General features: G+C 38.2%; 1 protein-coding gene across 1 annotated transcript in view; it reads left to right on the top strand.

Moving 5' to 3' along the window:
• LOC150106462 (glutathione reductase, mitochondrial-like) overlaps positions 1-27,649 on the top strand; it is a 178,915-nt gene that overhangs the window by 39,153 nt on the left and 112,113 nt on the right. Inside the window, exon 5 of the mRNA XM_090392455.1 lies at positions 6,447-6,501. Within this exon, the coding sequence (XP_090248581.1) occupies positions 6,447-6,501 (55 nt within the window). The remainder of the gene's footprint in view (positions 1-6,446; positions 6,502-27,649) is intronic.

The following is a 27,649-nucleotide window of genomic DNA, read 5'->3' as shown; positions in this document are numbered from 1 at the left end:
AAGGATCACTTCAGCCATCTGCAACTTGTTGCAAGTACAGTGCTGTGTGTGTGTCAGATGTATTCATTGTGAAAGTTGAAGGTTATGGAAGGAGAGCAATACTGGTGAGCAAGTATGCAGTAAGTGGTTTGGGAGTGTATGCCAGTTGAGTGGTGAGAATGAAGTGATGGTAGAAATGTTAATTTCTACCATCACTTCGTTCTCACCACTCAACTGGCTGGAAAATGTTAATGTTGGAATTAATGTTGAACATGTGGTGGTGGAAGTTCAGGAGAAAAGAGTGAATATCAATAAGGAATTAGCATGTTTACATGTTATTCTTCACATGACAAAGTGTGAAATTAAAAAATTGCAGAAACGGCAGATTAGCAGGACTAAGAAGAGAAAGAAGTAAGTGGTCTGAGGTAATAATCTCGATCATATGAATAAACAAGAGAAACAAGGCAAGGAGAAAATTTTGTATGGAGATTCTATGATCAGAGGAATACTTAATGAAAGTGTAACAAAATCTTGTTTCCCTTGTGCAAAAATTAATAATATTAGCAATGCTATCTGGATGCAGAAATGTAAGCTGAAAGAACTGATGTCTTGGTTAGCAATAATGATCTGAGTGGTAAGAAGCTTTCTATGAGAGAGGATGTGAAGGAGTTGTTGGATGAAGTGAAAAAGATGAGCAAAATCATCATTGTCTCCTGCATGCTATGATAGAGGTGATCCGAGGAGGAGGATGTTGATAGCAAATGAATTAATACAAAGATTGTTGTAGAAGGAGTGATGTATGATTAGTGGACCTATGGTCTGAGTTTGACAGATTAAGAGAACAAACTAGCCAAGCAGCCCAAAGAAAATCCCAAAGAATTCTTTTGTTACATAGCAAGTAAGAGGAAGAATGACTGTTAGGGAAGGATAACTATAACAAGTGCTGATAGTAGCAAGGTGACAGAAGCAGATAAAATAGTTGTTGAGTGAACACTTTTGCAAGGATATATCAAAGTGAGGTTACTGCTGTGACAGGGACTCATGTGGGAAGGAAGGAAGGTGAATGAATTGGAAGTTTTTAAGATATTGCAGAATCTCAATGTAAATATGACTGTGGGATTAGATGGGTTATTATCAGGTGGCATTTAAAATAATGTGCAAGGGAACTGGCAATGCTTCTGACTAGGTTCTTTAATTCAAGTCTCAGCTGTGGCAGAGTTTCAAGGGAGTGGAATAAGGGCAAATTTATTCCTTTGTATAAGGGAGGTTCTAAGATTGCAGTAGCAAATTATATACCAACCGTTATCTCAGGAGTGGTGATAAAAGTACTGGAAAAGTTGGTCAAAAAGAGAATTCAGAAATGGGTGGATAAGACTATGATACTCTGAGAGGCAGCATGTCTTTGTGAAGGATCAGTCATACCTTAGCAGTTTACTAACTGTTTATAATAGAGTGATAGCTAATTTAAATATGGCTACACAGTGATTCTACTGATTTTTAAAGATGTTTGACAGAATACCACATGGAACTCTGTTATGCAAATTAGAAGAAATGAGAATAGATATGACCACTGCTTTTTTTCTGGAAAAAAAGGTGCCGGTACTCACCTTAAAGATGTTATTACAGCAACGACGAGGGTATATCTTCCGATATACCCTCGTTGTCTCTAGATCGCTTCTTGCTTTTGGTATCAACATTTTATTCTTGACATACAGCCACTCATTTCTCTTGCAGAAATCATTTTTCTGCAAAAGTGTCCAACATTCAGGCCAATCATTATCACAATCTGCTTCCTTTTGACCACGTGAATCTTCAGTCTTGGTTTCGTGAACCTTCTTCTCCAAGTGTATTTTCGGTGCTAGTTTTCTGTTTTACAGGATCACAAGTAGATTCAACAATTTCTGCTTCAGCCTTTCTTTTTTTTACTCATTGGCATAAAGTAACTACTTATTTTACTCATTTTGAACAATGATTGCACTGATTTAACTTAGATTAATTCAAAACTCAAGTGAACACCTGCCTGCTGCAGAGTGAACATAGAACTGATATTGGAAGCAATCAGAAGTGAACACAATTTCCTGTTCATCAACCTATGAAACAGGAAAGCAAGGTACCAACTTATGAGTAATCAAAACTGAAAATTCAATTCGTGAACACAGTGCCATCTACTGGAATATTTATAATACATTTTGCTGTCAATTAATCACAAATTTTTAAAAGCTTAAGAAAATAGGTGCCGGTACTGTGTTCCGTTGCGTACCACCAGAAAAAAAGCACTGGATATAACACTGGTTACGTGGATATGAGGGTGGCTGATATCCAAGCAGGTGAACTTCAGAGCTGATATGAGGGTGGCTGATATACAGATACATTCTGTACTAGGACCACTGCTCTTTAATTTGTACATAACTGATATAGGAAATAATCTAATATTACTCTACCCAATATTCGGTTATTGGGTAGAGTAATAGTTAATCAAGAAAATGTGGAGAGCTTGAAAGATGTTTTAAATAGGCTGTTGGTATGGACAAAAGGTAATGCTTGTAGAAAGGTTTATACGTTGGCTGTACATGATTATTGAATTACTTAAGGAATTCACAACGTAAACTGGAATGTAAATTAAAATAAATTTTAATATATACTTCCTATATTTCGGCAACGTCACGTTGCCATCTTCATGGGAATTTAAGATTAAGACGTGCACGCAGGCACTAAAACAGCAAATGAGGTAGAAGCAAGGGAGACTACTGTTATTCCTAAATTCCTGATGGTGCCCCCTAGCGGGCTATATTAGGTATTCTTGGGCATTGGACTGAAGTTCTCATGATGTACATTTCCCAAATCTGTTGAGGTTGGGCACATTTTTTAGGGCTGAGGCTGATTCCATGAATAGTCTTTCAAATTTATGCTTGCTGCGTGCAGTGTATTACTGTGGCTTTCTTCCAACATATTCTGTGGCGAGTATCCAGAGCATGGTCTGCAAGCCCAGAGTGGCTGTACTGGTGAAACCAGATGTAGTCCTTGTGTTCTGAAATTCTGATATTCGCTGTCCTGCCTGTTTGGCCAAAATAGGACAGTTTACAGGTAGGTCTAGGGGAAGTGGTTGGTCTTTTGTGGAGCGGATAAGGGATGCTAATTTTCTATATGTTTATAACAAGAGGTCAGGTCATATTTTTTTAGGATTTTGGTTATTTTTTCAGAGGTTCCCCGGATGTAGGGAATAGTGATTGATTTAGAGCATAGGTTTCCAAAGTGGGCGGTACCACCCCCAGTGTGCGCTGAAGCCTTCTAGGGGGGCTATAGTGGGATCAGAAGCATTTGGGGGCGTTCAGGCGGTCTAGGGGTCGGTGGCTCTTTATAGAAGAAATTAATAATATATATTAAAAAATTAATTATTTTCGTGATTTTGCGATTAGATAATCATTTAAAATTTAAATATTGCATTTTAATTCATCTTATGCCCATCTTACATGATCAATTTTTTTATCAATTTTTTTATTTCAATTATTTAATCATTTGATAATTTACCATGTCAGATAAAAATAGATGTCAATTTTCTATGTCAATGAGAAAATAGAGCATGTATATATGTGTGTATAATAGGTTATGTTTACATCAGCAAATATATTCATTATATTTCATTTTAAAATATATATAAAATATATAAAACCACTTTTCTAATTGATTTGTACAAAAATAAACCCAATTTTATATAATAAAATTAGTTTAATCCTTTATCCAAGTGTGAGCAAACAAAGTTTGCACCTGAAGTATCTTCAGGACTAGGGTAAAGTGATACAACACCAGGGCAACTCGTTGCAAAGGTGGAGAAAGCCACCAACACTCCTCACTCAGTATCTCCTATAATGCAAAACACATCTCCTTGCAGATATGTCTAATGTTATGCATTAAAGGAAGGGCCACTACCCAGACTAGTTTCAACCTTTATTGAGGTCTCTTCAGTGGGAGCCAGGCCCTAGTGGAAATACCAGGCAGAAGCATTAGCAGGTCATCTCTACCTATAGGAGTTGCCAAATGGTGTGCCACCCTTTTTTAATAAATTACTCTGGATTTAGAGAAAGATGTTGAAAGTTTATTTTTTCACTTGGTTAGAGTATAATAAAATTAGTTTAATCCTTTATCCAAGTGTGAGCAAACAAAGTTTGCACCTGAAGTATCTTCAGGACTAGGGTAAAGTGATACAACACCAGGGCAACTCGTTGCAAAGGTGGAGAAAGATACCAACACTCCTAACTCAGTATCTCCTATAATGCAACCATTTGGCAACTCCTATAGGTAGAGATGACCTGCTAATGCTTCTGCCTGGTATTTCCACTAGGGCCTGGCTCCCACTGAAGAGACCTCAATAAAGGTTGAAACTAGTCTGGGTAGTGGCCCTTCCTTTAATGCATAACATTAGACATATCTGCAAGGAGATGTGTTTTGCATTATAGGAGATACTGAGTTAGGAGTGTTGGTAGCTTTCTCCACCTTTGCAACGAGTTGCCCTGGTGTTGTATCACTTTACCCTAGTCCTGAAGATACTTCAGGTGCAAACTTTGTTTGCTCACACTTGGATAAAGGATTAAACTAATTTTATTATACTCTAACCAAGTGAAAAAATAAACTTCCAATTTTATATAATTTATATAATGGGGGCCATTACAAAATTTATGTCTTGCAAAGTGGGCGGTGGCCCAAAAAAGTTTGTGAACCTGTGATTTAGAGTAATCTTTATTGTGTAGCAGGGAGAGGGGGGTTGTGGTTTACTGGTTTTAGTATTTTTTGGATTTTTTTGGGGGGGGGTTGTAGCCATTGGCTGAGAACGTGTTAAGGATGTGATTTAGTTCAGTGGTTAGGGCCTTGTCATTTGAACAGATTAGTTTAGCCCTGTTATGTAGTGTCTTAATAACACCAAATTGTTGTGAGGGGTGGTGGTGGTGGGATTGTTGGTGAATATACCTGCTTGTATGGTGAGTTTTCTATAAACTGAGAAAACGAAGATTCCATCAGGCTGGCAGGTGATTAGTATGTCTAGGAAAGGGAGGCTGCTGTTATCCTCTTTTTCCAAGGTGAACTTGATTCTGGGGTGTTGGTTGTTTAAGTGTGTCAAGAAGGAGAGGAGTGTATCTGAGCCATGTGGCCAAATAGCAAACACATCATCAACATAGCGAAGCCATAAAAATAGGTTTTTTTGGGGGACAGAGTTTAAAGCTTTCTCTTCAAAAGTCTCCATAAAGAAGTTGGCCAGGGGTGGGGAGAGTGGTGAACCCATGACTGTCCTCCTATCTGTTTGTAGAATTTTCCCTGCCAAACGAAATAGCCTGAGTTCATTGTGAATTGAAATAAGGCTGAGATATTGGGAGGGAATTTGGCTTGGATGAGCTCTAAGGTTTCCTTGAGTGGGACATTTGTGAATAGGGAGGAGATGACAAAACCTTACACTCCAACATAGACATAATGGTCAGTTTTGACGTCTCCTCCCTATTCACAAATGTCCTGCTCAAGGAAACCTTAGAGCTCACCCAAGCCAAATTCCCTCCCGATCTTAATCTTAAGTTCCCATGAAGATGGCAACATGACGTTGCCGAAATATAGGAAGTATATATTAAAGTTTATTTTAATTTATATTCCAGTTTATGTTGTGAATTCCTTAAGTAATTCAGTAATCACAAAAGGTAATGGGTGTCATTTTGATGTTGAGAAATGAAAAGTTATATTCAGTTTGGGATAAATAGATGAAGTTAGGGATTTGGAGTTGGTAGTAGATGGAGAGTTGAAGTTTAGAGGGCATATGCTAAGGTTGCTCATAAGATAACTTGGCTATTAAGTCAAATTATGCATATATGGACATATTGAGGTCAGTGCTCAGGTCTGATCACTTGGGTTTCTTAGGTATAAGGGTGTGATGGAGATGTTCCAGAGGTGAGTGACCAAGGTGGCAAGTGTGCTGTTTAATGTTCCCTATGAGGATAGATTGTGGGTTGCAGAAGTTGGTTGATATTTGAAAAAGTGGGGATATGCAAAAACACTGAAGTTGCTTAGAGGGTTTTATAGGATTAAAGCAGGCAAAATTTTTTTGGCACTTTGTAGAGGAACATCCTTGGAAGTTGAGTAAGAAAGTTGTTAGTAGGGGTATGAGGACTAGATTTTTTGCTTGGAAAGTGGTGAGTGAATGGAATGAGTGGCCAGAGTCAGTTGTGAGCATTTTGTCTGTTAGTGGGTTTAAGGAGAGGTAGGATAGATATTGTGTAGACAGTTTGGGTCTCTTGCAATGAACCTTTGGACTCCAAGGAGGTGTCGCTTCAATAATAATAATAATTCATCCACTAGCATGAGATTCTGGTCTACGAATCGCAGTTACAGTTTACCCTTGTCTGAATATTTGTTATAATCTATATGTGTATATGCCTTTGTATGAATATTCATATATATTCTTCATATGTATTCAAATTGATTTTGCTTAGGAGCTGAATATGGCATGACTAGTGATGATTTCTTTGCTCTGGAGTCAATTCCAAAGTAAGTTCTTATTTTTTAAATTTTAGTTTAATTGTTTACATTAATTTAAATTTAATTTATAAATCAAGTTTAATTTAAATTTAATTGGCTAAATTTCTATAAGATTTATAGGAATTTCTATTGATTTCTGATAATGTTAATGTATTTTAAGAGAAACATTTCTAAAAAAATTGTGTCTTTAGCAATTTGTTTAGGAAAAAAAATTATTCCTAATTCTTGATATGACTGATTTGTTTTTGATTTTTGAATAGTAAGTATATTTTTAAAGGACCTTTGAAATCGAAACCATTTAAAACTCAGTTTATTGAACTTTGGCTAAATAAATTTAATTGCTTGTGTGAGATCACTGTAATGCATATTGGAGGTCTGATTCATTCTGAAAACTTAGGTTTTTCATTCTGCAAAACAGACAAGCTAGCCAGAAGAGAATAAATGGAACAGTGTTAGTACATGAAACACAGACATAATATGCTAGCTTCCCAGTCTTAGTTGCTTTTGTCACGGTACTAATACTAGTTTACTATATATATACTTTCTCACAGTACTAATACTAATGTACTCTAGGTTTACATCCTTTTATGGGTAGGATTCACACAAAAACCAAATCCTTGCATTTCTGTTCACATATCACATATAGTGTGCAAAACTGATTTATTAGAATTTATTGAAAATTATATGGCTTAATTATTATATGTTCCAATTAACTTTTATTCCAGAAATATGTAAAACTTATTGTTTTATGCAGTGCATTCAGATCTTTCATTCACTTTGATTTCTACTATGAAGTTTTGATTCTTGGAATGCTGTTGCATTTCTGTCACTTTATGATTGATAGTCTCTAGATTGAGGGGTGACTCTTGCTGGAAGAATATCAATTCATATCACTGATTCATACATGTTAAATTTGAATACGTAAGTTTCTGTGGTTTAGTAGTTCTGCAGACAGCTTCCAGTATTGAGATCACATGTCTTAAGATAGATAACTTCTATCGGATAATGAAGTCCGCTTGGTGTCGCACTGATTAGATCGTCGGCTTGTCGAGAGCTCCTGAAAAGATTAGTATTATTTTGTGTTAACATTAGATATTTTACTAGAATTTTAAGTAGTATTGTTTGCTTTTTGTTTCTTGGTGTGTCTGTACAATTTTTGCGTGTTTTCTGTTATTTTAATTATTATTTTTAAGAAAAGATAGTGCACACATGGCACCGATAAAGAAAAAAATGGCGGCCAGATCGCCATGTTTGTTTAAGAGTTTTGATGTAAACGAATTTATGCAATGTGCTGTCTGTGAGATGTATGCCTTGCGAAGAGCGGTGGGAGTCTGGTTAGAAAGTGATAGTGGAGTTAATATGTGTAAAAAGTGTAAAGAGAATGAGGACTTCAAGCGTGTTTCGTGTGTCGAGAGCGATATCGTGAACGATAGTCAGAATGTAGAAAATGGCGGTGTGCTAGAGAATTGCGTGGTAGTGCCAGATAGGTGTGAGAGCGTCGCCGAAAATGTAATTGAAGGTAGAAACACAGAAAGAATGGATGATTTGATCGATAATGAAAATGGTGAGATAAATGCGAGTAGCGAAATTGCCCGTTTGAATGGTGCCATACACAGAGCTAAAAGACAACTGGAGCGTATGGAAAAATGTGTGTTGAACGTACCGACAAATAACCGGCAGAAGTCTGTGACGGCAAATAATAGAATGTTTGCAAACGTCAATAAAATGAAGGAGCGAGTGCTGTATGGAGATTCGCTATTAAGAGGCGTAATAATTGAGAGTTTAACGAAGTCGTACCAGCCGGGTGCGATCATAAAGGACGTCAGCGAATCTATTCGACTGCAAAAACAGAGGGTGAAAGAGATGATAATCGTGGCAGGAACGAATGATTTGAAACAGGACAAAATGGAAATGATAGAGGATGTGAGGGAGTTGTTTGAGGTAGCAAAAGAGAAGAGTGAGAGAGTTAGGATGGTGAGTATCTTACTGCGGTATGACAGTGAAGTGTTTAGAAGGAGGGCCATAATTGCCAATGACTTTATGCGTGGGTTATGCATGGAGAGTGGTGTGGAATTTGTGGATGTGTGGAATGAGTTCGATGGGCGAAAGGACTTATATAAGATGGATGGATTGCATTTGAATGGAGTTGGTGTACGGAGACTTGAAAGAGTGTTGATGAATGATGTGGAAGTGGATGTACAGACTCAGGGAAACTAGATTTATTAAGAGGGGGGGAAGTAGATATGCTGACTTTAGGGGGGCAGTTAAGTGTACGAATGAGTATATTATGCCCGAGCGAGTACGACGGACAACAAATCAGAATGGGATAGTTAGTATAAGGCATCAAAGTAAGGATGGGACAAATGGGCTTCTGCGATTCATGTACACTAATGCCAGGAGTATTAGGAACAAGAAGGAAGAGTTTTTGGCCATGGTTGGCACTTCCAGGCCAGAGGTTGTCGGTATTAGTGAAACATGGCTGACAGAAGATGATAAAGCTAGTGGGATTGAATGCGACGGGTATAGCGTGTTCAGGAGTGACAGGGTGAATAAAAAGGGGGGAGGAGTGTTATTGATGATAGCTGATGATCTTCAGCCAAGGAGTATAGAAGTTAAACTGCATGATGGGGAAAAAAACACATTTGAGGCTGTTTGGTGTGAGATACAATCCAGCAGAACAAAATATACAATTGGGTGCTGCTATAGACCGGGTGATGGAGTGGATGGTGGGGATAGTATGCATAAGCAAATAGAAGAAATGAGTGGAAGGAGGGTAATCATTATGGGTGATTTCAATTATGGTAACATTGACTGGAAAGAGGAGAGGGCACATGGGAGGAAGGAATTGGATTTTATGCGGTTATTAAGGGACAACTATCTACAGCAACATGTATTGGAAAATACCAGGGGGCAGAGAGTGCTGGACCTAGTAATTGCAACCGAGAATGTGGCTGTAATGAACATGACCATGTTGCCACCAATTGGTGAGAGTGACCATAAAGTCATGACTTGGGAGGTGGCTAAAGGAGTCGAATTTACAATTAAGACAGGGTACATGTGGAATTACTGGGCTGGTAAGTATGACAAGCTTAGGTGTGTGCTTGGCTCAATGCCATGGCATGTAAAACTGCAAGGGCTGGATGTTGATAGTGCATGGGAGGTGGTTAAGAACTGTTTGCAGGAGGCAATGGTTGACTGTATACCAAGAGTCCGAATAATAAATCAATTAGGGGTTAAATGGATGAATAACACTATTAAGCTTGAGCTGCAAAAAAAGAAACAATTGTGGAGGAAATTTAAGGAGAAGGGTGACCATCGGGTGCAGGAACAGTATAAAGCTCAGGCCAGGATGGTAACAAGGGTGGTAAGAAAAGCAAAAGCAGATTACGAAAGGAAATTGGCCACGCAGGCTAAAGAGAATCCCAAACAGTTTTTTCAATATGTTGCAAGTAAAAGGAAAAATGCTCATGGTAGAATGATCTTAAAAAATGCTGAGGGTAGGGAGGTAACCGAATCAGTCGATATTGTGGAATTACTGAGCGAGCACTTTGCAAGAGTATATCATCCAGGTGGTGACTTTGCAGGAATGGAAGAACCAACAGCTTATACTGGAATTGTGATGAATGAAGTAGAGGTAACTAGTCTATTTCAGAACCTCAATGTCAATACATCTGTGGGATTGGATGGTATACCAGCTCGTGTCGTACGTGAAGCGGCCAAAGAATTGTCAGTGCCCTTGACCATTTTGTTTAATTTGAGCCTCAGGACAGGTCAGTCCCAAGGGGGTGGAAAGAGGGGAAAATAGTTCCACTGCACAAAGGTGGTTCCAAGGCTGCTGTTGAAAATTACCGGCCAATCAGCATAACAGGAATCATTATCAAGGTCTTAGAGAAAATAGTCAAGAGGAAAATACAAGATTGGATAGAAGAAAATGGGATACTGTATCAGGGACAGCATGGTTTTGTGAAGGGTAGGTCATGCCTAAGTAACTTGCTCACGTATTATAACACAGTGACGGCTGAACTGGATAAGGGTAATGGGTTTACGGTGATTCTACTGGACCTTGCCAAGGCCTTTGACAGGATACCACATGGAATTCTAATCAGTAAATTGGGGCATATGGGGATGGACATAGGGTTGGTGAGATGGATAGGAGGGTGGTTGACGGAGAGATATCAGAGAGTGGTTTACTCAGGAGTAGAGTCCACAAGACGGCCTGTGACTAGTGGTGTGCCACAAGGATCTGTTCTTGGACCACTGCTGTTTAATTTGTTCATAAATGATATAGGAAAGGATCTGAGAGGAACAGTTCATTTGTTTGCGGATGATGCGAAGTTGGGTAGGGCAATAGTGAATGCTGATGACGTCAAAATTTTGCAGGATGATTTGGATAGATTGGAGGTCTGGGCTAAGGAGAATGGATGTCAGTTTAATGTGGCAAAATGTAAGGTTATGCATTTTGGGGTGAAAAGTTTGGCAGCAGTTTACTGCATTGGTGGAACCATGCTCCAGGAAATTGATGAGGCACGAGATTTAGGAGTGTTGGTAGATAAGGAATTGAAATTTAGGGGACACATTGCAAAAGTGGCCAAATCAGCTCATCAGATCACTTGGTTGCTGAAGAATACGTTGACAAGCAGAGACAAGCAGGTTATTGTTCCTCTGTATTGAGCCTTGATAAGACCCCATCTAGACTACTGTGCTCAGATTTGGTCACCTAGGTTTCTTCTTGATGGGGAGGAGGTGGAGAGGATCCAGAGGCGAGTGACCAAGATGATAGCAGGTCTGTGGAATGAACCGTATGAGAACAGGTTGTGGATTTGTGGGTTGCAAAAATTGGTTGATAGGCGGAGGAGGGGAGATATGATTGAGACATTCAAATTACTGAAGGGTTTCTATAAAATTAATTCAGAAGATATTTTTAAGAACAGGGCTGGTTGTGGGAGGACTAGGGGACATCCATGGAAACTGGGCAAAAGTGTGGTTAGTAAAGGTGTTAGAGCTGGGTTCTTTACTTTTAGAGTAGTGAATGAGTGGAATGCGCTCCCTGAGTCTGTGGTGGATGCTGTGACAGTGAATGAGTTTAAGGCGAGGTATGATAGATACTGTATGAATGTCAAATAGTTGTGATGAATATGATTTGGGGCCTCCCTCGATGAGTCTAATGACTCCCTGGAGTTGCCCGTAATAATAGTAATAATAATAGTAATAACGAGTTTAATAAAATATAAAACATTTAATTATAGGCCTATCTGTGTGTCAGTTGTTGTGGTTAAAGTGTTAGAGAGACCGGTGAGAACCAGGATCCAGAATTGGATTGACAACAATGGTGTTATCTTTAATGGACAGCATGGATTTTCTAAAGGGAGGTCATGTTTTAGTAATCTAGTTACTTATTACAATATGGTCATGGCTTCATTGGAAAAAGGAGATGGATACACAGTAGTCTACTTAAATTTTGCAAAGGCTTTTGATAGATTACCATATGATAAGTTGATAGTCAAACTAGAGCAGATGGGATTGGATATTATTACGGGTACGAATGAATTGAAAGGTGATAAATTTTTTATGAGAGAGGACTTGAAAGTATTGTTAAAGGTAGTGAAAGAAAAGAGTGACAGAGTTAGAATGGTCATTCTGTTGCCACGGTATGACAGAGAGGAGTTTAGAAGGAGGGCTATAATCGCAAATGACATTATGCGCAGGTTATGCAAACGGTGTGGTGTGGAATTTGTGGACGTGTGGAATGAGTTTGATGGGCGAAAGGACTTATACAAGATGGATGGCCTGCATTTGAATGGACTTGGTGTGCGAAGACTGGAAAAAGTGTTGCTGAATGAAGTGAAAATGGATGTGCAGAACCAGGGAAACTAGAACTACCAAGGATGGGGGGGAGTGGATATGCAGACATTAGTGAGACAGTTGAGTGTAAAAATGTATATAATGTACCTGAGCCAGCACTAAGGACAAAAAATGGGAATGGGACATTTAGAATAACATCAAGATAGGGGTGGAACAAAGGGATCACTGCATTTCATGTATACTAATGCCAAGAGTATTAGGAACAAGAAGGAAGAATTTTTGGCCTTGATTGGCTCTTCCTGGCCACAGGTTATTGACATTGGTGAAACATGGCTGACGAAAGATGATATAGTTAGTGGGATAGAATGTGTAGGTTATAGTGTGTTTAGGAGGGACAGAGAGAATAAAATGGGGGGAGGGGTGTTACTGATGATAGCTGATGAACTGCAACCAAGGAAAATTGAAGTTGTATTGCAGGATAGTGAAAGGAGCTCATTTGAGGCTATTTGGTGTGAGATTGAGACTGGCAGAATAAAATATACAGTTGGGTGCTGCTATAGACCAGGTGATGGAATAGATGGTGGAGATAGTATGCATAAACAAATTGATGAAATGAGTGGAAGGAGGGTAATTATTATTAGGGGGGATTTTAATTATGGTAACATTGATTGGAAGGAGGAGAGGACACATGCGAGGAAAGAAATGGATTTTATTCAATTATTAAGGGATAACTATCTGAGACAGCATGTAATTGAAAATACTAGGGGTGTGAGAGTGCTTGACCTGGTAATAGCATCTCACAATTTGATTGTAATGAATATGACCATATTGCCACCTATTGGTGAGAGTGATCATAAGGTCTTGACCTGGGAGGTGGCTAAAGGTGTGGAATTTTTGATTAAGACAGGGTATATGTGGAATTACCGTGCTGGCAAGTATGACAAGCTTAGGAGATTGCTTGGATCAGTACCATGGCATGTACAGCTGCAAGGGCTGGACGTCGATAGAGATGGGAAGTGGTCAAGGAGCATTTACAGGAGGTTATGGCTGATTGTATACCTAGGGTCCGAATAGTAAAACAAGTAGGGGTTAAATGGATGAATAACACCATTAAGCTTGAGCTGTAAAAAAAGAAACAACTGTGGAGGGAATTTAAAGAAAGGGGTGACCTGCAGGCACATGAATGGTATAAAGTGCAGGCCAGAAGGGTAACGAGTGTGGTAAAAACAGCAAAAGCCGATTATGAAAGGAAACTAGCTATGCAAGCAAAAGAGAATCACAAACAGTTCTTTCAATATGCTGCAAGCAAGAAAAAAACTGTACATGGCAAAATGATTTTAAGGAATGATGATGGTAAGGAGGTCACTGAACCAGTCGATATAGTGGAGTTACTGAGCACGCACTTTGCAAAAGTATATCATCCAGGTGGAGACATTGAAAAAATGAAGGAGCCATTAGTTTATATGGGAATTGTGATGAATGAAGTGGAGGTGAATAGTCTATTACAGAACCTTAATATGAATACATCTGTGGGATTGGATGGTATACCGGCACGGGTCTTGCGTGAAGCGGCTAAGGAATTATTAGAGCCCTTGACCATGTTGTTTAATCTGAGTCTCAGGTCTGGTTTAGTCCCAAAGGCGTGGAAAGAGGGGAAAATAGTTTCACTGCATAAAGGAGGATCCAAGACTATGGTTGCAAATTACCGACCGATCAGCATATCAGGAGTTGATGTCAATGTCTTGGAGAAAGTAGTCAAGAGAAAAATACAGGAATGGATTGATGAAAGTGAGATACTGTACAGGGAACAGCATGGCTTTGTAAAGGGTAGATCATGCCTGAGTAACTTGCTCAAGTTTTATAACAAGGTGACGGCTGAACTGGATAAAGGAAATGGGTTTACTGTGATACTGCTGGACCTGGCAAAGGCGTTTGACAGGATACCACATGGAATTCTAATCCATAAACTACAACATATGGGAATGGATATAGGGTTGGTGAGATGGATAGGTGGGTGGTTGATGGAGAGATATCAAAGAGTGGTTTATTCAGGAGTGGAGTCCAAAAGACGGCCTGTGGCTAGTGGTGTGCCGCAGGGTTCTGTTCTTGGACCACTGCTGTTTAATCTGTTCATTAACGATATAGGGAAAGATCTAAGTGGAACAGTTCATTTGTTCGCTGATGATGCAAAGTTGGGGAGGGCGATAGTGAATGCAGAAGATGTCAAAGTCTTGCAGGATGACTTAGATAGATTGGAGTTCTGGGCTAAGGAGAATGGATGTCAATTTAATGTGACAAAATGTAAGGTTATGCATTTTGGGGTGAAAAGATTAGCAGCAGTATACCACATGGGTGGAACTATACTCCAAGAGATTGATGAGGCCAGGGACTTGGGAGTGTTGGTGGATAGGCAGATGAAGTTTAGTAGGCACATTGCGAAAGTAGCTAAATCAGCTCATCAACTCACTTGGTTGTTGAAAAATACCTTAACGAGCAGAGACAAGCAAGTTATTTTACCTCTGTACCGACCCTTAATAAGACCTCATCTTGATTACTGTGCCCAGATTTGGTCACCTCGGTTCCTTCTTGATGGGGAGGAGGTGGAGAGGATCCAGAGGTGAGTGACTAAGATGATAGCAGGTCTATGGAATGAACCATATGAGAACAGGTTGAAGATTTGTGGGTTGCAGAAACTGGTTGATAGGCGGAAAAGGGGAGATATGATTGAGACATTCAAATTGCTAAAAGGATTCTATAAGATTAATTCAGAGGATATTTTTGAGATCAGGACTGGTGGTGGGAGAACTAGGAGACACCTATGGAAGCTGGGCAAGAGTGTGATTAGCAGTGGTGTTAGAGCTGGGTTCTTTACTTTTAGAGTGGTAAATGAGTGGAATAAGCTGCCTGAGTCTGTTGTGGGTGCTATGACAGTGAGCGAGTTCAAGGCAAGGTATGATAGATACTGTGAGAATGTCGTATAGTTGTGTGGACATGGTGTTTAGGGCATCCCTCAATGAGTCTAAGGACTCCCTGGAGTAGCCCGAAAATAATAATAATAATAATAATAATAATAATATTAGACTAGTGCATTGGATCAGAGATTGCCTGATAGGTATCAGCAAGTTGTGTATGGGGAGCAATATCCCGGAAGAGCAAAGTTACTAGTATTATGCCTCAGGGGTCTGTTTTAGGACCATTGCTGTTTAACCTATATGTTAATGATATTGAAGAAGATTTAAATGGGGACGTTCAGTTGTTTGCAGATGATGCAAAGTTGGGACGAACCATGAGGAGTAGAGCAGATGTTGTGGCCTTACAAGAAGACATGAATAGATGAAGTGAATGGGCATGGGATTGGGAATACCCATTCAATATTGCGAAATTAAGGTTTTAAAATTTGGGAAACAAAGATGGGATGTAAAATTTATGCTTGGTGGAGATATATTGTTGGAGGTGGAGGAAATAAGAGATCTTGGGGTGATGGTGGATAAGGATCTAAAATTTTTGAGGACACATTGCCAAAATTGTCAGAACAACACCATAAATTTGGGAATGATGTGGAGGACACTGACTTGCAGAAGTAAGGAGATATTCTTGTTCCATTGTATAAGGCTCTGATTAGGCTATATGTGGACTACTGTGCACAGATTTGGTCACCTGGTTTTCAAAAGGATGACAAGATGTTGGAAAGAGTCCAGAGACAACTGACTAGGGTAGTTTCTGATCTTTGAAATGCTGAATATGAGGTAGAGATGTAAAAGTTAAGGGGTTGTTATAGGATCAATGTTGAAGAGGTTTTTCATAAAATGGTGGGAGATCAGAGGAGTACAAGAGATCATCATCATCCTTGGAAACTGTATAAGGAGAATGTAAACAAGGGAGTAAGAAGCAGGTTTTTTGCATGTAAAGTTGCGAATGTAATAAATTTAGTTTAATCCTTTATCCAAGTATAAGCAAACAAAGTTTGCACCTGAAGTATCTTCAGGACTGAGGGAACTCATGGTAAAGGTGGATTTAAGCTCTCATCACTTGTCTTAGTATCTCCCATAATGCAAAGCATATCTCCTTGCAGACATGTATAATGCTATGCATTAAAGGAAGGGCCACTACCTAGACCAGTCTCTTGGGAGCCAGACCCAAAGGTGGCTTAGTTCCCATAATGCAAAGTACATCTCTTTGCGGACATGTATAATGCTATGCATTAAGGAAAGGGCCACTACCCTTTGGATCTGACTCCCACTGATGAGACCTCAATAAAGGTCGAAACCGGTCTGGGTAGTGGCCCTTCCCTTAATGCATAGCATTATACATGTCTGCAAGGAGATGTGCTTTGCATTATGGGAGATACTAAGACAAGTGATGAGAGCTTAGTCCACCTTTACCACGAGTTGCCTCAGGCCTGAAGATACTTCAGGTGCAAACTTTGTTTGCTTAAACTTGGATAAAGCATTAAACTAAATTTATTATAGTCAAACCAAGTTGAAAAACTTCCAACAGAGTTGTGAATGATTGGAATGTCTTGCTTGAGAGTGTGGTATCTGCAGAGAATTTGAATGTGTTTGAGGCTCAGTATGATGAGCTGTGTTTATGACAAAAGCAACCTCCTAGATGAGCATTTTTCTCCACGGGATCTTACTACTCTCTACGTAGAGAGTAGTAATAATAACCATACAAGTTTTGTAAGTCGTCATACATTGTCAGGGGTATTAACAAAAGTTTTATAGATAAGAGACTAGAAACAATTAATAACACGTATCAGATGTTATCAGAACTTCACAAATGGAACATATAAATAAATAACCAGAATATAAAACATTAAATTAATTCCTATAGGTTGGAACAGTGCTAGTTGCTGCTGTCTTATCTTATTATTTATTTTAAAACATGTGGTCTCAATCATGGAAGCTGTCTATAGATGTTAAATTTATTATGTGCTAACTTTATGGAGTCCAAGTACTCATTACGGGAATAACAGCAATTTGTAAATTCAACATTATTATATATGTTAAATATTTACGATATATAAATATTTTTGGTAGTCCTAGATTTAAAAGATGATGTTTCAAAACTTATAATTTAAATAAGTACAAATTGCAATTTTTAATAAATTAATAATCTTTAAAGAAATGCAAAGTGGTTCAACCATAAATCTTCAGACATTCTTGCACTTTTTAATTGATATATGAAAAAAAATTATGACAAACTCCTTCTTCATAATATCACTTTTGTATCAAGTTTGGCTATTGTTCACCTAAAGACCATTTATAATCATGGAAATAAATTAATGACTACCAGTAGTTTTATTACTTCAGCTGTTAAAAAAATTATTCATTAATGCAGTAGCACTTTTCGTAAGAAACTGCTGCATAAGTATTATTAGTATATAGCAGCTCTTGTAGAAAAGGTTTCAGATGAACATTTCTTCTGATTCAAAAATTTATTTACCTGTTACCTGATAATTACAGTAAATTGAACTTCATTGAATTCAAGCTTTGTCATTTAATTTCACTGTATATTTATGCTCTACTTGTACCTGTGCCATTATCTCATTTATAGCAGATTCTTAATGAGATAAAAACATCTGCTGTAAACAGATCTGCCATCTCATTTACAGAAATTTAATGACATGTTTCTGCTGAAATTAAAAAAAAAAGAAATTTTTGCTGTCAGGTTTATAGCAAAGCATTTCTTGTTAAAATGTTGTTAATTAGGAGGAATGAGAATTGTTTTCAAAGTTTAGCAGATAATATTTTATATAATTTTCGAGAAAGAGAGAACAAAACATTTTTAATGATAATCCACACAATGGATGAGTAAAAAGTTCAGAAGAAAGAAGAAACGTGTTAATATTATAGTTGAAGTCCTGCAGATTGTACTCTGTAGAAAATAGACAAGAAAGGAGTTTGCTTCACAGGACAGACAGCAGTAGAGAGAAAATGAAGCAGAAGGAAAATTTATGTGAAATTTGAGTTAATTACTGAATCTTTGCTAATTTTGCAGTTTTCTATAGAGTTAATAGTTGTTCAGAGGTGTAAAAAGATGCCTGAAGTGGAAGAGAAAACCTAATTTCTTGGATCCTGATGAGGCAACCTGTGATATGTTTATGCTGAGAAGGATTGAAGGTTAGAGTTATACCAAGAAGATAAATTTCGTCTTGTCTAGAAATCTGAGTATTATCAAAAGTTATATTGGCAGAAGTAAGAGGATTTATTTTTATAGCATTGAAGTTGACAAGGTTATTAGAACTCCACTGAAGAATGGCTTGGAGATCATAATTTAGAATTGAGTAAGAGTAGATATCCCAGAAATATTGTTGATTTGAATTGTGCTGTTCGTGAAACGAGAAATGTCTTCAGTAAAACTGTGGATTGGAGTTGCAGTCAACTAGAGAAGAGTATTGTTATCTTGTGCTACTCCATTGCAATATTTGAGAATGAAGAATTGTAAATCATCACATGCAATACATGACCAGAGAGAAAGCTGCTAATCAGTTGTAAAATACCAAAGGTACTATAAGATGGATTTCCTTAAGAGGTTTTGTACCAAACTAAATCAAATACCTTAGGGATATCAAATGTATCAAGATTTAAAGAAAATAAATTAAGAAGTTGATAGAGTGATAAGAAACTAGTTTAATGAAATGAAGAAAAGAAATAAATATCTTGAATCAAAACAGATTTAAAACAGGGAGATTCTATGTTGACCATTCTCTGATGTGGAATATTGCAGTAAATATATCTACAAATGCCACCTTTTGAGGCAAAATGGTTGTGCATTTGGAAAATATGAGATATATATATAGTAAGAAAAATCAAAGAAAAATGTTGTATTTGTCAATAATGTCTAATGCAGGGTTTTCAAACTGGTGTTCTGCAAGAGATTATGATTGAAAAAAAAATAAACATCATATAAATAATATAATATATACAATTTTATGGTCTTTATTTTCTCTCTCTCTCTCTCTCTCTCCTCAAATGTAAAGGTATTTTCTGGGAAGATAGAGGAAATAGGATAGGAGGTGGAGTATTGCTGATGATAGCCAAAAAACTATAACCAACACAATTAGAAGTTAAAGAGGATTTTAGGTATGGGGAAGATGGTTCATTTGAGGCTATCTGGTATGAGAGAGGCCAATAGGACAAAATATATTGTTGAATACTGCTATATACCAGAGTGTCTACAGGAAGATGTAGATGCCATGCATTTTCAGATTAGCACGAGTGCAGCATAGGCAATTATTGTGGGAGACTTCAACTATGGGGACATATATTAGAGGCAGGAAAGGTGTGATGGCATGATGGAAATGGAATTTATACAGTTGCTGAGGGATAATTACCTGAAACATGTTATCGAGAGAACCAGGGGTTTGATAGTGCTGGTAACATCATCAGAAGGTATATCTATAACCAAGGCAGATGCTCTGTCTCCAGTTGGGGAAAGTGACCATGTGTTCTTCTTTTGGGAAGTTGCTAAATATTATTATCATCATCATCATCAGACCTTCATGAAGTCAGGAGACTCATCACTATAGGTCCCACTCTCACACACACACAGCTTACCATACCTTGACTCAAATGCATGCACTGTCTCTGCACTCACTACGCTCTTTGGCAAGGCATTCCATTGACCCACCACTCCATGCAAAGAATGTACTCTTGATTCCCCCCCCCCTTGCTCACACCTTCCCCATACAGCTTCCAGCGATTCTCCCCATCTCCAGACATTCTATGAAAAATCTCATCCACATTAATCATAATTATCTCTTACCAACTTACATCTCTCGATCATACCCCCCCCCCCCACTTCCTTCTATCCACTAGGCTCTGCAAATTGCATTCTCTGAATCTGTCCTCATACTCTACATTCCAGAGACCCAAAACCAATTTAGTGAATCATCTCTGAAAACCTCTACAACTACTCATCATTCATTTGAAAACCAGATGACCAAATTTGTGCACAGTAACATATGCCTCCTTGTACAACGGAATTATCCTTACTTCTGCATGTCGGTGTTCTTTGCATCATTCCCATAATCCACTGTGTTGTCCTCACAATTTTAGCAAAATGTTCATGAAATTTCAAGTCTCTATCCACCATAACTCCCAGATCTTTCATTTCCTGTAAGATATCCCCACCAATCCAATACTCTGCATTTCATCTTTGCTTCCCAAAGTTTAAAACCTTACACTTTGCTACATTAAACTGATATCCCCACAACTTGCCCATTTGGACAGTTTATTACAGAGATACAAATGAAACAATAATGACCCCAAAACAGATCTCTGGGGCACACCACTAGTGACTTTCCTCTTCTGGTATATCACTCCCCCATACACAACCTGCTGATACCTATCAGACAGCCAATCTCCTATCCAATCCCATCTGTTCCAATTTAACTACTAGTTTGTCATGTGGCAATCTATTGAAAGCCTTTGCAAAATCTAAATATACTACTGTATATACATCTTCCATGTCCAAAGTATTCATCACCTTGTTATAATAAATATGCAGATTGTAGATTGCTCAAACACACTCTTCCTACAGCAAACTTTTGTTCTCTATTAAAGAGAATTCTGCTGCTGTGAACCCAGCTCTAAATCCTTGTCTTGACTAGCTTTTCCAGGACCTTGACTACAACTCCAGACAAGCATATAATTCAAAGCATTAGTCTTATTGCTCTTTTTATGAAGCAGAAAAATTTTGCCCTCTTTTTCCACTCCTTTGGAACCTGGGCCAATCTAAAACTCATGTTAAAAAGGTAAGTAAAAGTTGTTGTTCACTCCTTGGAACATTCCCTCAAGACACGTGGTGATGTACCATCATGTCCTATAGCCTTGTTGATATGAAGTTTACTCAGTTCCTCATATAGCTCCTGCTCACTCACCATCAGTGGTTCCTCACTCATTCCCATTGCTCTCAAGTTCTGCATTATGTTACAATCACAAGGATGGAATATTTTAATGAACTACTCATTTAACAACTCCACTGTATCCTCCTCAGGATTTATCATTCTCCCATTATTACTGACCAATATCATTCTCCCATTATCACTCTTCCTTCTATTAGTCACATATTGAAAAAAAACTTCCTAGGATTTCTTTTAGTCTCATTTGCTAATTGCTGCTCATACTGCACTTTTGCTACCCTTACCAAACAAGTCACCTTCCTTGTATTACTCTTTGTACTCTTCATGTAACTGATTATTGCCACTCATCTTGTGCTGCCTCTGCAATGCCCTTTTCTTTGAGATTGCATGCTTCACCTCTTCAGTCATCCATTTTATGCCTACCTTATTTAATATACTAACCTTTGGAATATACTTAGTCACATTGCCTCTGCTGTAGTTCCTGAGTAGAGACCAAGCAGCATTGATTTCCTTCCGATCCTATTCCTCATTCCATGCTATCGTTGCAAGTCGCCTTCTGAGTTTGTCATAATCATCTGCCTTATAGTTCCACATATAACCCTTTTTCACAAAAGTCTCCTGATATGGTTGGCTGCTACCCAAGTGATCACTTTGTGGTCATTTTCACGACTAGAGGAAGATGTGACACTTCATTTACAACAATATCTTCTGATGAGATAATGAAATCCAAGACCCATGATCCATGTTTAGCCTGTATTACGTACTGCTTAAGTCCCTCAAAAATTCAGAATTGTTTGCTTTGGTTCCAGACCCTTTTCTTATTAGCCAGACTAGTTTGCTTAAACATTTCCAGGTCTCTAGCAACACCCTATTAAACATTTTATTCTATCTACTTCACTTCACACCTTAAAAACCACTGTCACTATTCACCCCCCCCCCCGCAACTCCACCCTAGATGGGTACAACTTCTCTGCCATCACCAATGATGTAGAATTCTTTATCAAGAAAGGGTTTATGTTGAACTATAAAGCAGGTAATTGTGACAGACTTAGAAGGCATTTGGAGCGGTGCCATTCATCCTTGAGAAGCTACAAGGAAATAATGTCAGTAGTGCATGGGAAGCAGTCAGGAATTGTTTGAGAGAAACAGTATCAGACTACATCCCATGGTCAGGAGAATAGACCAAATGGAGATTAAATGGATGAACAAAAATATAAAGCAAGAGCTGCAAAAAAAAAAAAAAAAAGAGAGAGAGAGAGAGAAGTAAACACTGTGGAGGGAATAGAAATAAAAAGGTGATCAACATACTCATGAGTACTACTAAAGCACAAACAAGAAGGGTGATTAGCATGATAAGAAAGGCCAAATCAGAATGTTGAGGGGAAATTAGCTAAGAAACCAAAGTAAATCAAAAAAGTTTTTTTTTTCATTATTTAGCAAGTAAGAGGAAAAATGACTATGGTAGGATGATTTTAATCAATGTTGATGGTAAGACGTTGATTGACAGAGGGAAGAGAAATAATTGAGTTGCTGAGTGATCATTTTGCAAAGGTGTATCATCCAGGTGAAGATTTTGTAGTTGCTGATGTGACAGACACTTGTTAAAACTGAGGTAGATGAACAGAAGATGTTCAGCATATTGAAAAATATCAGTGCAATTACTGCAGTGGAACTGGATGGCATCTCAGCCCATGTAGTACATGAACGTGCAAGAGAATTGGCATTGCCTCTGATGAAATTGTTCAATGAAACTCAGTTCTGGCAAGGTTCTAAAGGAATGGAAAAAGGATAAGATAGTTCCATTACATAATGGTAGCTCCAAGACACAAGTAGCAAACTACAGAAAAAGAAATCATTTCTTTTGAGTTTTGCCAACAATGGGTGGATACGGACATGATATCCTATAGCGGGCAACAACTATAAATAGCATATTTGTATCCATGTCTTAGTAATTTATTTACATTTTATAATAAAGTGACAGCAGAATTAGATCAAGGAAATGGCTACACTATTATACTGCTGGGCTGCATAGGTATTTGACAGAATAGTACGTGGAAAATTTATAAAAGTTGGAGCAAATGGGAATGAATATGAAGCTAGTAACGTGTAGGGGCTGGCTGACACACGCTAGAGAGTGGGCAGAATTAGGGTGACTAGTGGAATACCTCAGAATTCTTACATAACCTTACATTTTTGACTAGAGCCACTACTCTTTAATTTGTATATCAATGATATAGTGAAAGATTGAAACTGGGATATTCAGTTTGCTGATGATCCAAATCTGGGGAAGGCAATAGTTGATAAAGGTGATTTAGATACCCTGCCGGATGATTTAAATAAATTGGCATTGTGAGCAAACGATAATGAGTGTCAATTTAATGTTGCAAAAATGTAAGGTTATGCACTTCAGGTTGAAAAGGTTACATACTGTGTATCACATTGATGGTGCTTGATTACAGGGAATTGATGAGGCTAGTGATCTAGAGGCAATGGCAGATAGAGATTTGAAATTCAGAAGCAAAATAGCTCAGAGGATTACTTGGATGTTGAAAAACACATTGATATGTAAATATAGGAAAGTTATTTTCCCTCTTTATGAGGCTACACTATTATACTGCTGGGCTGCAAAGGTATTTGACAGAATAGTAAGTGGAAAATTTATAAAAGTTGGAGCAAATGGGAATGAATATGAAGCTGGTAACATGTGTAGGGGCTGGCTGACACACACCACATTCAGCCACATCTTGATTACTTTGCACAGATTTGGTCATCTGGATTTTACAAGGATCAGGAAGTGGTAGAGAGGATTCAGAGTCAAATGACTAAGCTGGTGAACAGGTTTGCGGAATGTTCCCTATGAGGATAAGTTTAATATATGTGGGTTACAAAATTTAGTTGATAGACAGAAAAGAGGAGACATGATAGAAACTTATAAGATATTAAAGGGACATCGAGCTGATTCAAAAGAACTGCCATCCGCTTGCTCATCTCCTGTTCTTTTTGGCTGCAATTTCATCTGCTGTCATTATCATCAGTACCCCCCCCCCCCCCCCCACACACACACGTTCTCTGTCCTTGAAAATACTAAACTCTTCACATTCTATTCCTATAACTGCAACTGCATCACCTGCTGTTAGCTGAGTCTCACTAATGTCTATAACTTTGGGTGAGGTTGCATTAACAAATGCCAGAAACTCCTGTCTCTCGTTTCTAATACTTCTGGCATATATATATATATATATATATATATATAAGTTGTAGCATCCCAGTGGGCCCTGATCTTCCTTTACTTCCTGAATTGACTGCCCTATTCGATATTGTTGCTTGAGAGACTAGATTCTTCATTTGTTGGTCATTCTTACAGTTACTCATCTCCTCAGTGACTTTGTGCATGCACACACACACACACAGACACACACCTGCATCCATCCTAATTGCTTAAGCTTTCCTAGTTTTGCGTTTCCATATTCTCTATTAACATACCTCTTTCTAGACACTCAATACTAACACTTCTTGAGTGCCGTTTATCAGTATTATACAGATCCTGGCATCCATCAGCGATACTTAGACTGTAAGTCCACAAACCACATATCATTTCTTGTGCACAACTTGCAGATTGTTATCAGTGCCCTCTGACTCCTCTCCAGTTAGCTTCTATTGTAACATGGGAGGAAATTTACATTGCCCTCCTGCTCTTCTTTTTTGCTTCATTCAACTCCTTCATATTCTTCCCCATAATACTTCTCACCTCTCAGGTCATTAGTGCCAACCAAAGCAATTAATTGTTTTACCTTACCTTTCTGCAACCTAATAGCATAATAGCATCACATCATCAAATTCCTGCCATCTACCCTCAAGGGGTGTACAGGATATGATAGTACTACATGAAAAATTTACATCGTTACTAACTTCCTATCTACAATTTTCCTAAGGAACTTTGTACAGTATCAAACCACCTATATCTTGGTCTTCCTCTAGGTCGTTTTCCTGCCAACCTGGCAGAGAATACTTGTTTTGCTAATCTTTCCTTGCCCATTTTGTTTAAGTGACCATTCCACCTTAGATTAGCTCTGCTAATGCATTCCTGGATGCTGACAATGTCAAGTTCTTTCCTAATATCCTCATTTTTAATATGTAATTGCCATTGATGCCATCTGTTCATGCCTCTAATCTTTCTCAGGACTCTCATATCTACGGTCTCTAGTCTTTGGTCAAGTGTTTTACTTCTGACCCAACTCTCAGATCCATAAGTTAAAATTGGTTTGAACACTGTCTTCTGTACAGCTAATTTAGTGTTCTGACTAATTTCTCTCTTATTCCATATGAATTTATTCAATTGACTTCCTACCATACGAGCTTTGTTGAATCTGTTGTCTATTTCCATATTTAATTTACTATCTTCACTAAGAATCGTGCCTAAGTAGCTGAAATGTTTTACTTGTTCCACAGGTTCCCTGTTCATAAAGCAGTTGACATTTTCAACAATTCTGCTATTTTCATTGTCTTTGTCTTTTTATTGCTGACCTTCATCCCATATCTATTACAACAGTTATTCAATTTAGTCAGGGAATCTTGCAGGCTCGTAGCAGATTTATTTAGAAGTATAACATCATCTGCATAAAGCAAACAGCTGACATTAACATCTCCAATTTTGATATCATGTTTAATACCACTTTCCTTCATAATGTGATCCATATAGATAATGAATAACAGAGGGGATAATACATCCTTGTCTCACACCAGATTTAACATTAAACCATCTTCCTGTACTTCCTTCTTTTCTAACTGCCGAAATACAACTCAAATACAGACTAAGTATTGCTTGATATAATGCCCCATTGACACCATATAACTGTAGTGTATTGAATAGCTTCTTTCTTGGCACCTTGGCATATGCCTTTTCCAGATCGACAAAACTTAAATACAGATCTTTGTTATATTCCCATGCTTTCTCAACCATTTGTCATAAAGTGAAGATCTGATCCCGACAGCCTCTATTTGGCCTGAATCCAGCTTGTTCTTCACCAAGCTTTTCTTCCACAATTCTTCTCAACCATTTCTCAAGTATGCTTGCATAGATCTTGCCAGGAACACTCAGTAGGGAAATACCTCTGTAATTCTCACATTCAGTTTTATTTCCCTTTTTATACATGGGTACTATTAGAGCTCTACTCCAATCATCGGGAATTCGTCCCTTCTGTCCAGGCTTTCTGAACTATGCAGTGCAGCAACTGTAAGACTTTTATACCACCGCATTTCAGCATTTCTGGTCGAATATCATTCTACTCCTGCTGCCTTTCCACATTTCAAGCCTTTGATGGCTTTTTCTACTTCAAGTATGGATATATATTCCTGACTGTATGCCTGTTGAGTGTTTTTTACCACTGTGCTATCAATGCTTGTTTCCTTTAGCAGTTTTTCGAAGTAATTACTCCATACTTCAAGGATATCTTTTTCTCCAGTTTTCATGTCACCTTTATCATCTCTAACTCTAAGCTCCTTCAACAATCTCCAGAATATCTTACCACCTTTTTGTGATGTGAGATAGTGGTGTGAGATAGAGGTGAATAGAATCAAATACTTGGTGGGATGTTGTTATAGACCTGGTAATGTGGATGGTGGTGATAGTGAAATGTATAGTCAAATAAGCCAAGCAAATAAGAAAAGGGTGATCATTATGGGTGATTTTAATTATGGCAATATAGACTGGAATGAAGAGATAGCAACTGGAAGTAAAGAAAATGAGTTTCTTGAGTTTTTGAGGGATAACTACCTCAGACAGTATGTAACAGAGGGCACACGAGGATTAAGGGTCTTGGATTTGGTCATCTCATCGGAGGATGTAATTATCAATGAGGTATCAAATCATCCACCAATTGGTGAAAGTGACCATGAGGTGATTACTTGGGTGGTTGCCAGCAGTGCAAGGACCCCTGTGAAAAAAGGGTATATGTGGAACTACAAGGGGGTGATTATAAAGAGCTCAGGAGACAGCTTGCAGGTATAGCATGGAATGAGGAGTTAGCTGGAAAAGAAATCAATGCAGCTTGGGGGATTTTCAAAAACTATCCAGTAGATGCAATGTCTAAATGTATACTATGGGTGAGAAGGTTAAATAAGGTAGGTGTGAGATGGATGAATAAAGAGATTAAGCATGCAATACAGAGAAAAAGGGCATTGTGGAGGCAGCATAAGAGAAGTGGAAGTAACCAATTTCATGAGTTCTACAAAGACCAGGCAAGGAGAGTGACTTGGTTGGTGAGAGTAGCTAAAGAGAGGTATGAACAGCAGTTAGCTAATGAAGCTAAAAAGAATCCTAGGGAGTTCTTTCGATATGTAGCCAGCAAAAGAAAGAATGATTATGGAAGGATGACATTGCTTGGAGGAAATGGTATAAAGACAGCTGTTGCAGAATGTGTGGTGGAGATACTTAATGAGCAGTTCATAAAGATCTTTCAATCTTGTGAATGTGACTTCATGGAGAGATTA

Source organism: Typopeltis vanoorti, chromosome 5, assembly GCF_054136105.1.
Source record: "Typopeltis vanoorti isolate ZY-2024b chromosome 5, IOZ_Tvanoo_1.0, whole genome shotgun sequence".
Classification (NCBI taxonomy): Eukaryota; Metazoa; Arthropoda; class Arachnida; order Uropygi; family Thelyphonidae; genus Typopeltis; species Typopeltis vanoorti.
This window is presented reverse-complemented; position numbering and strand designations above follow the sequence as displayed.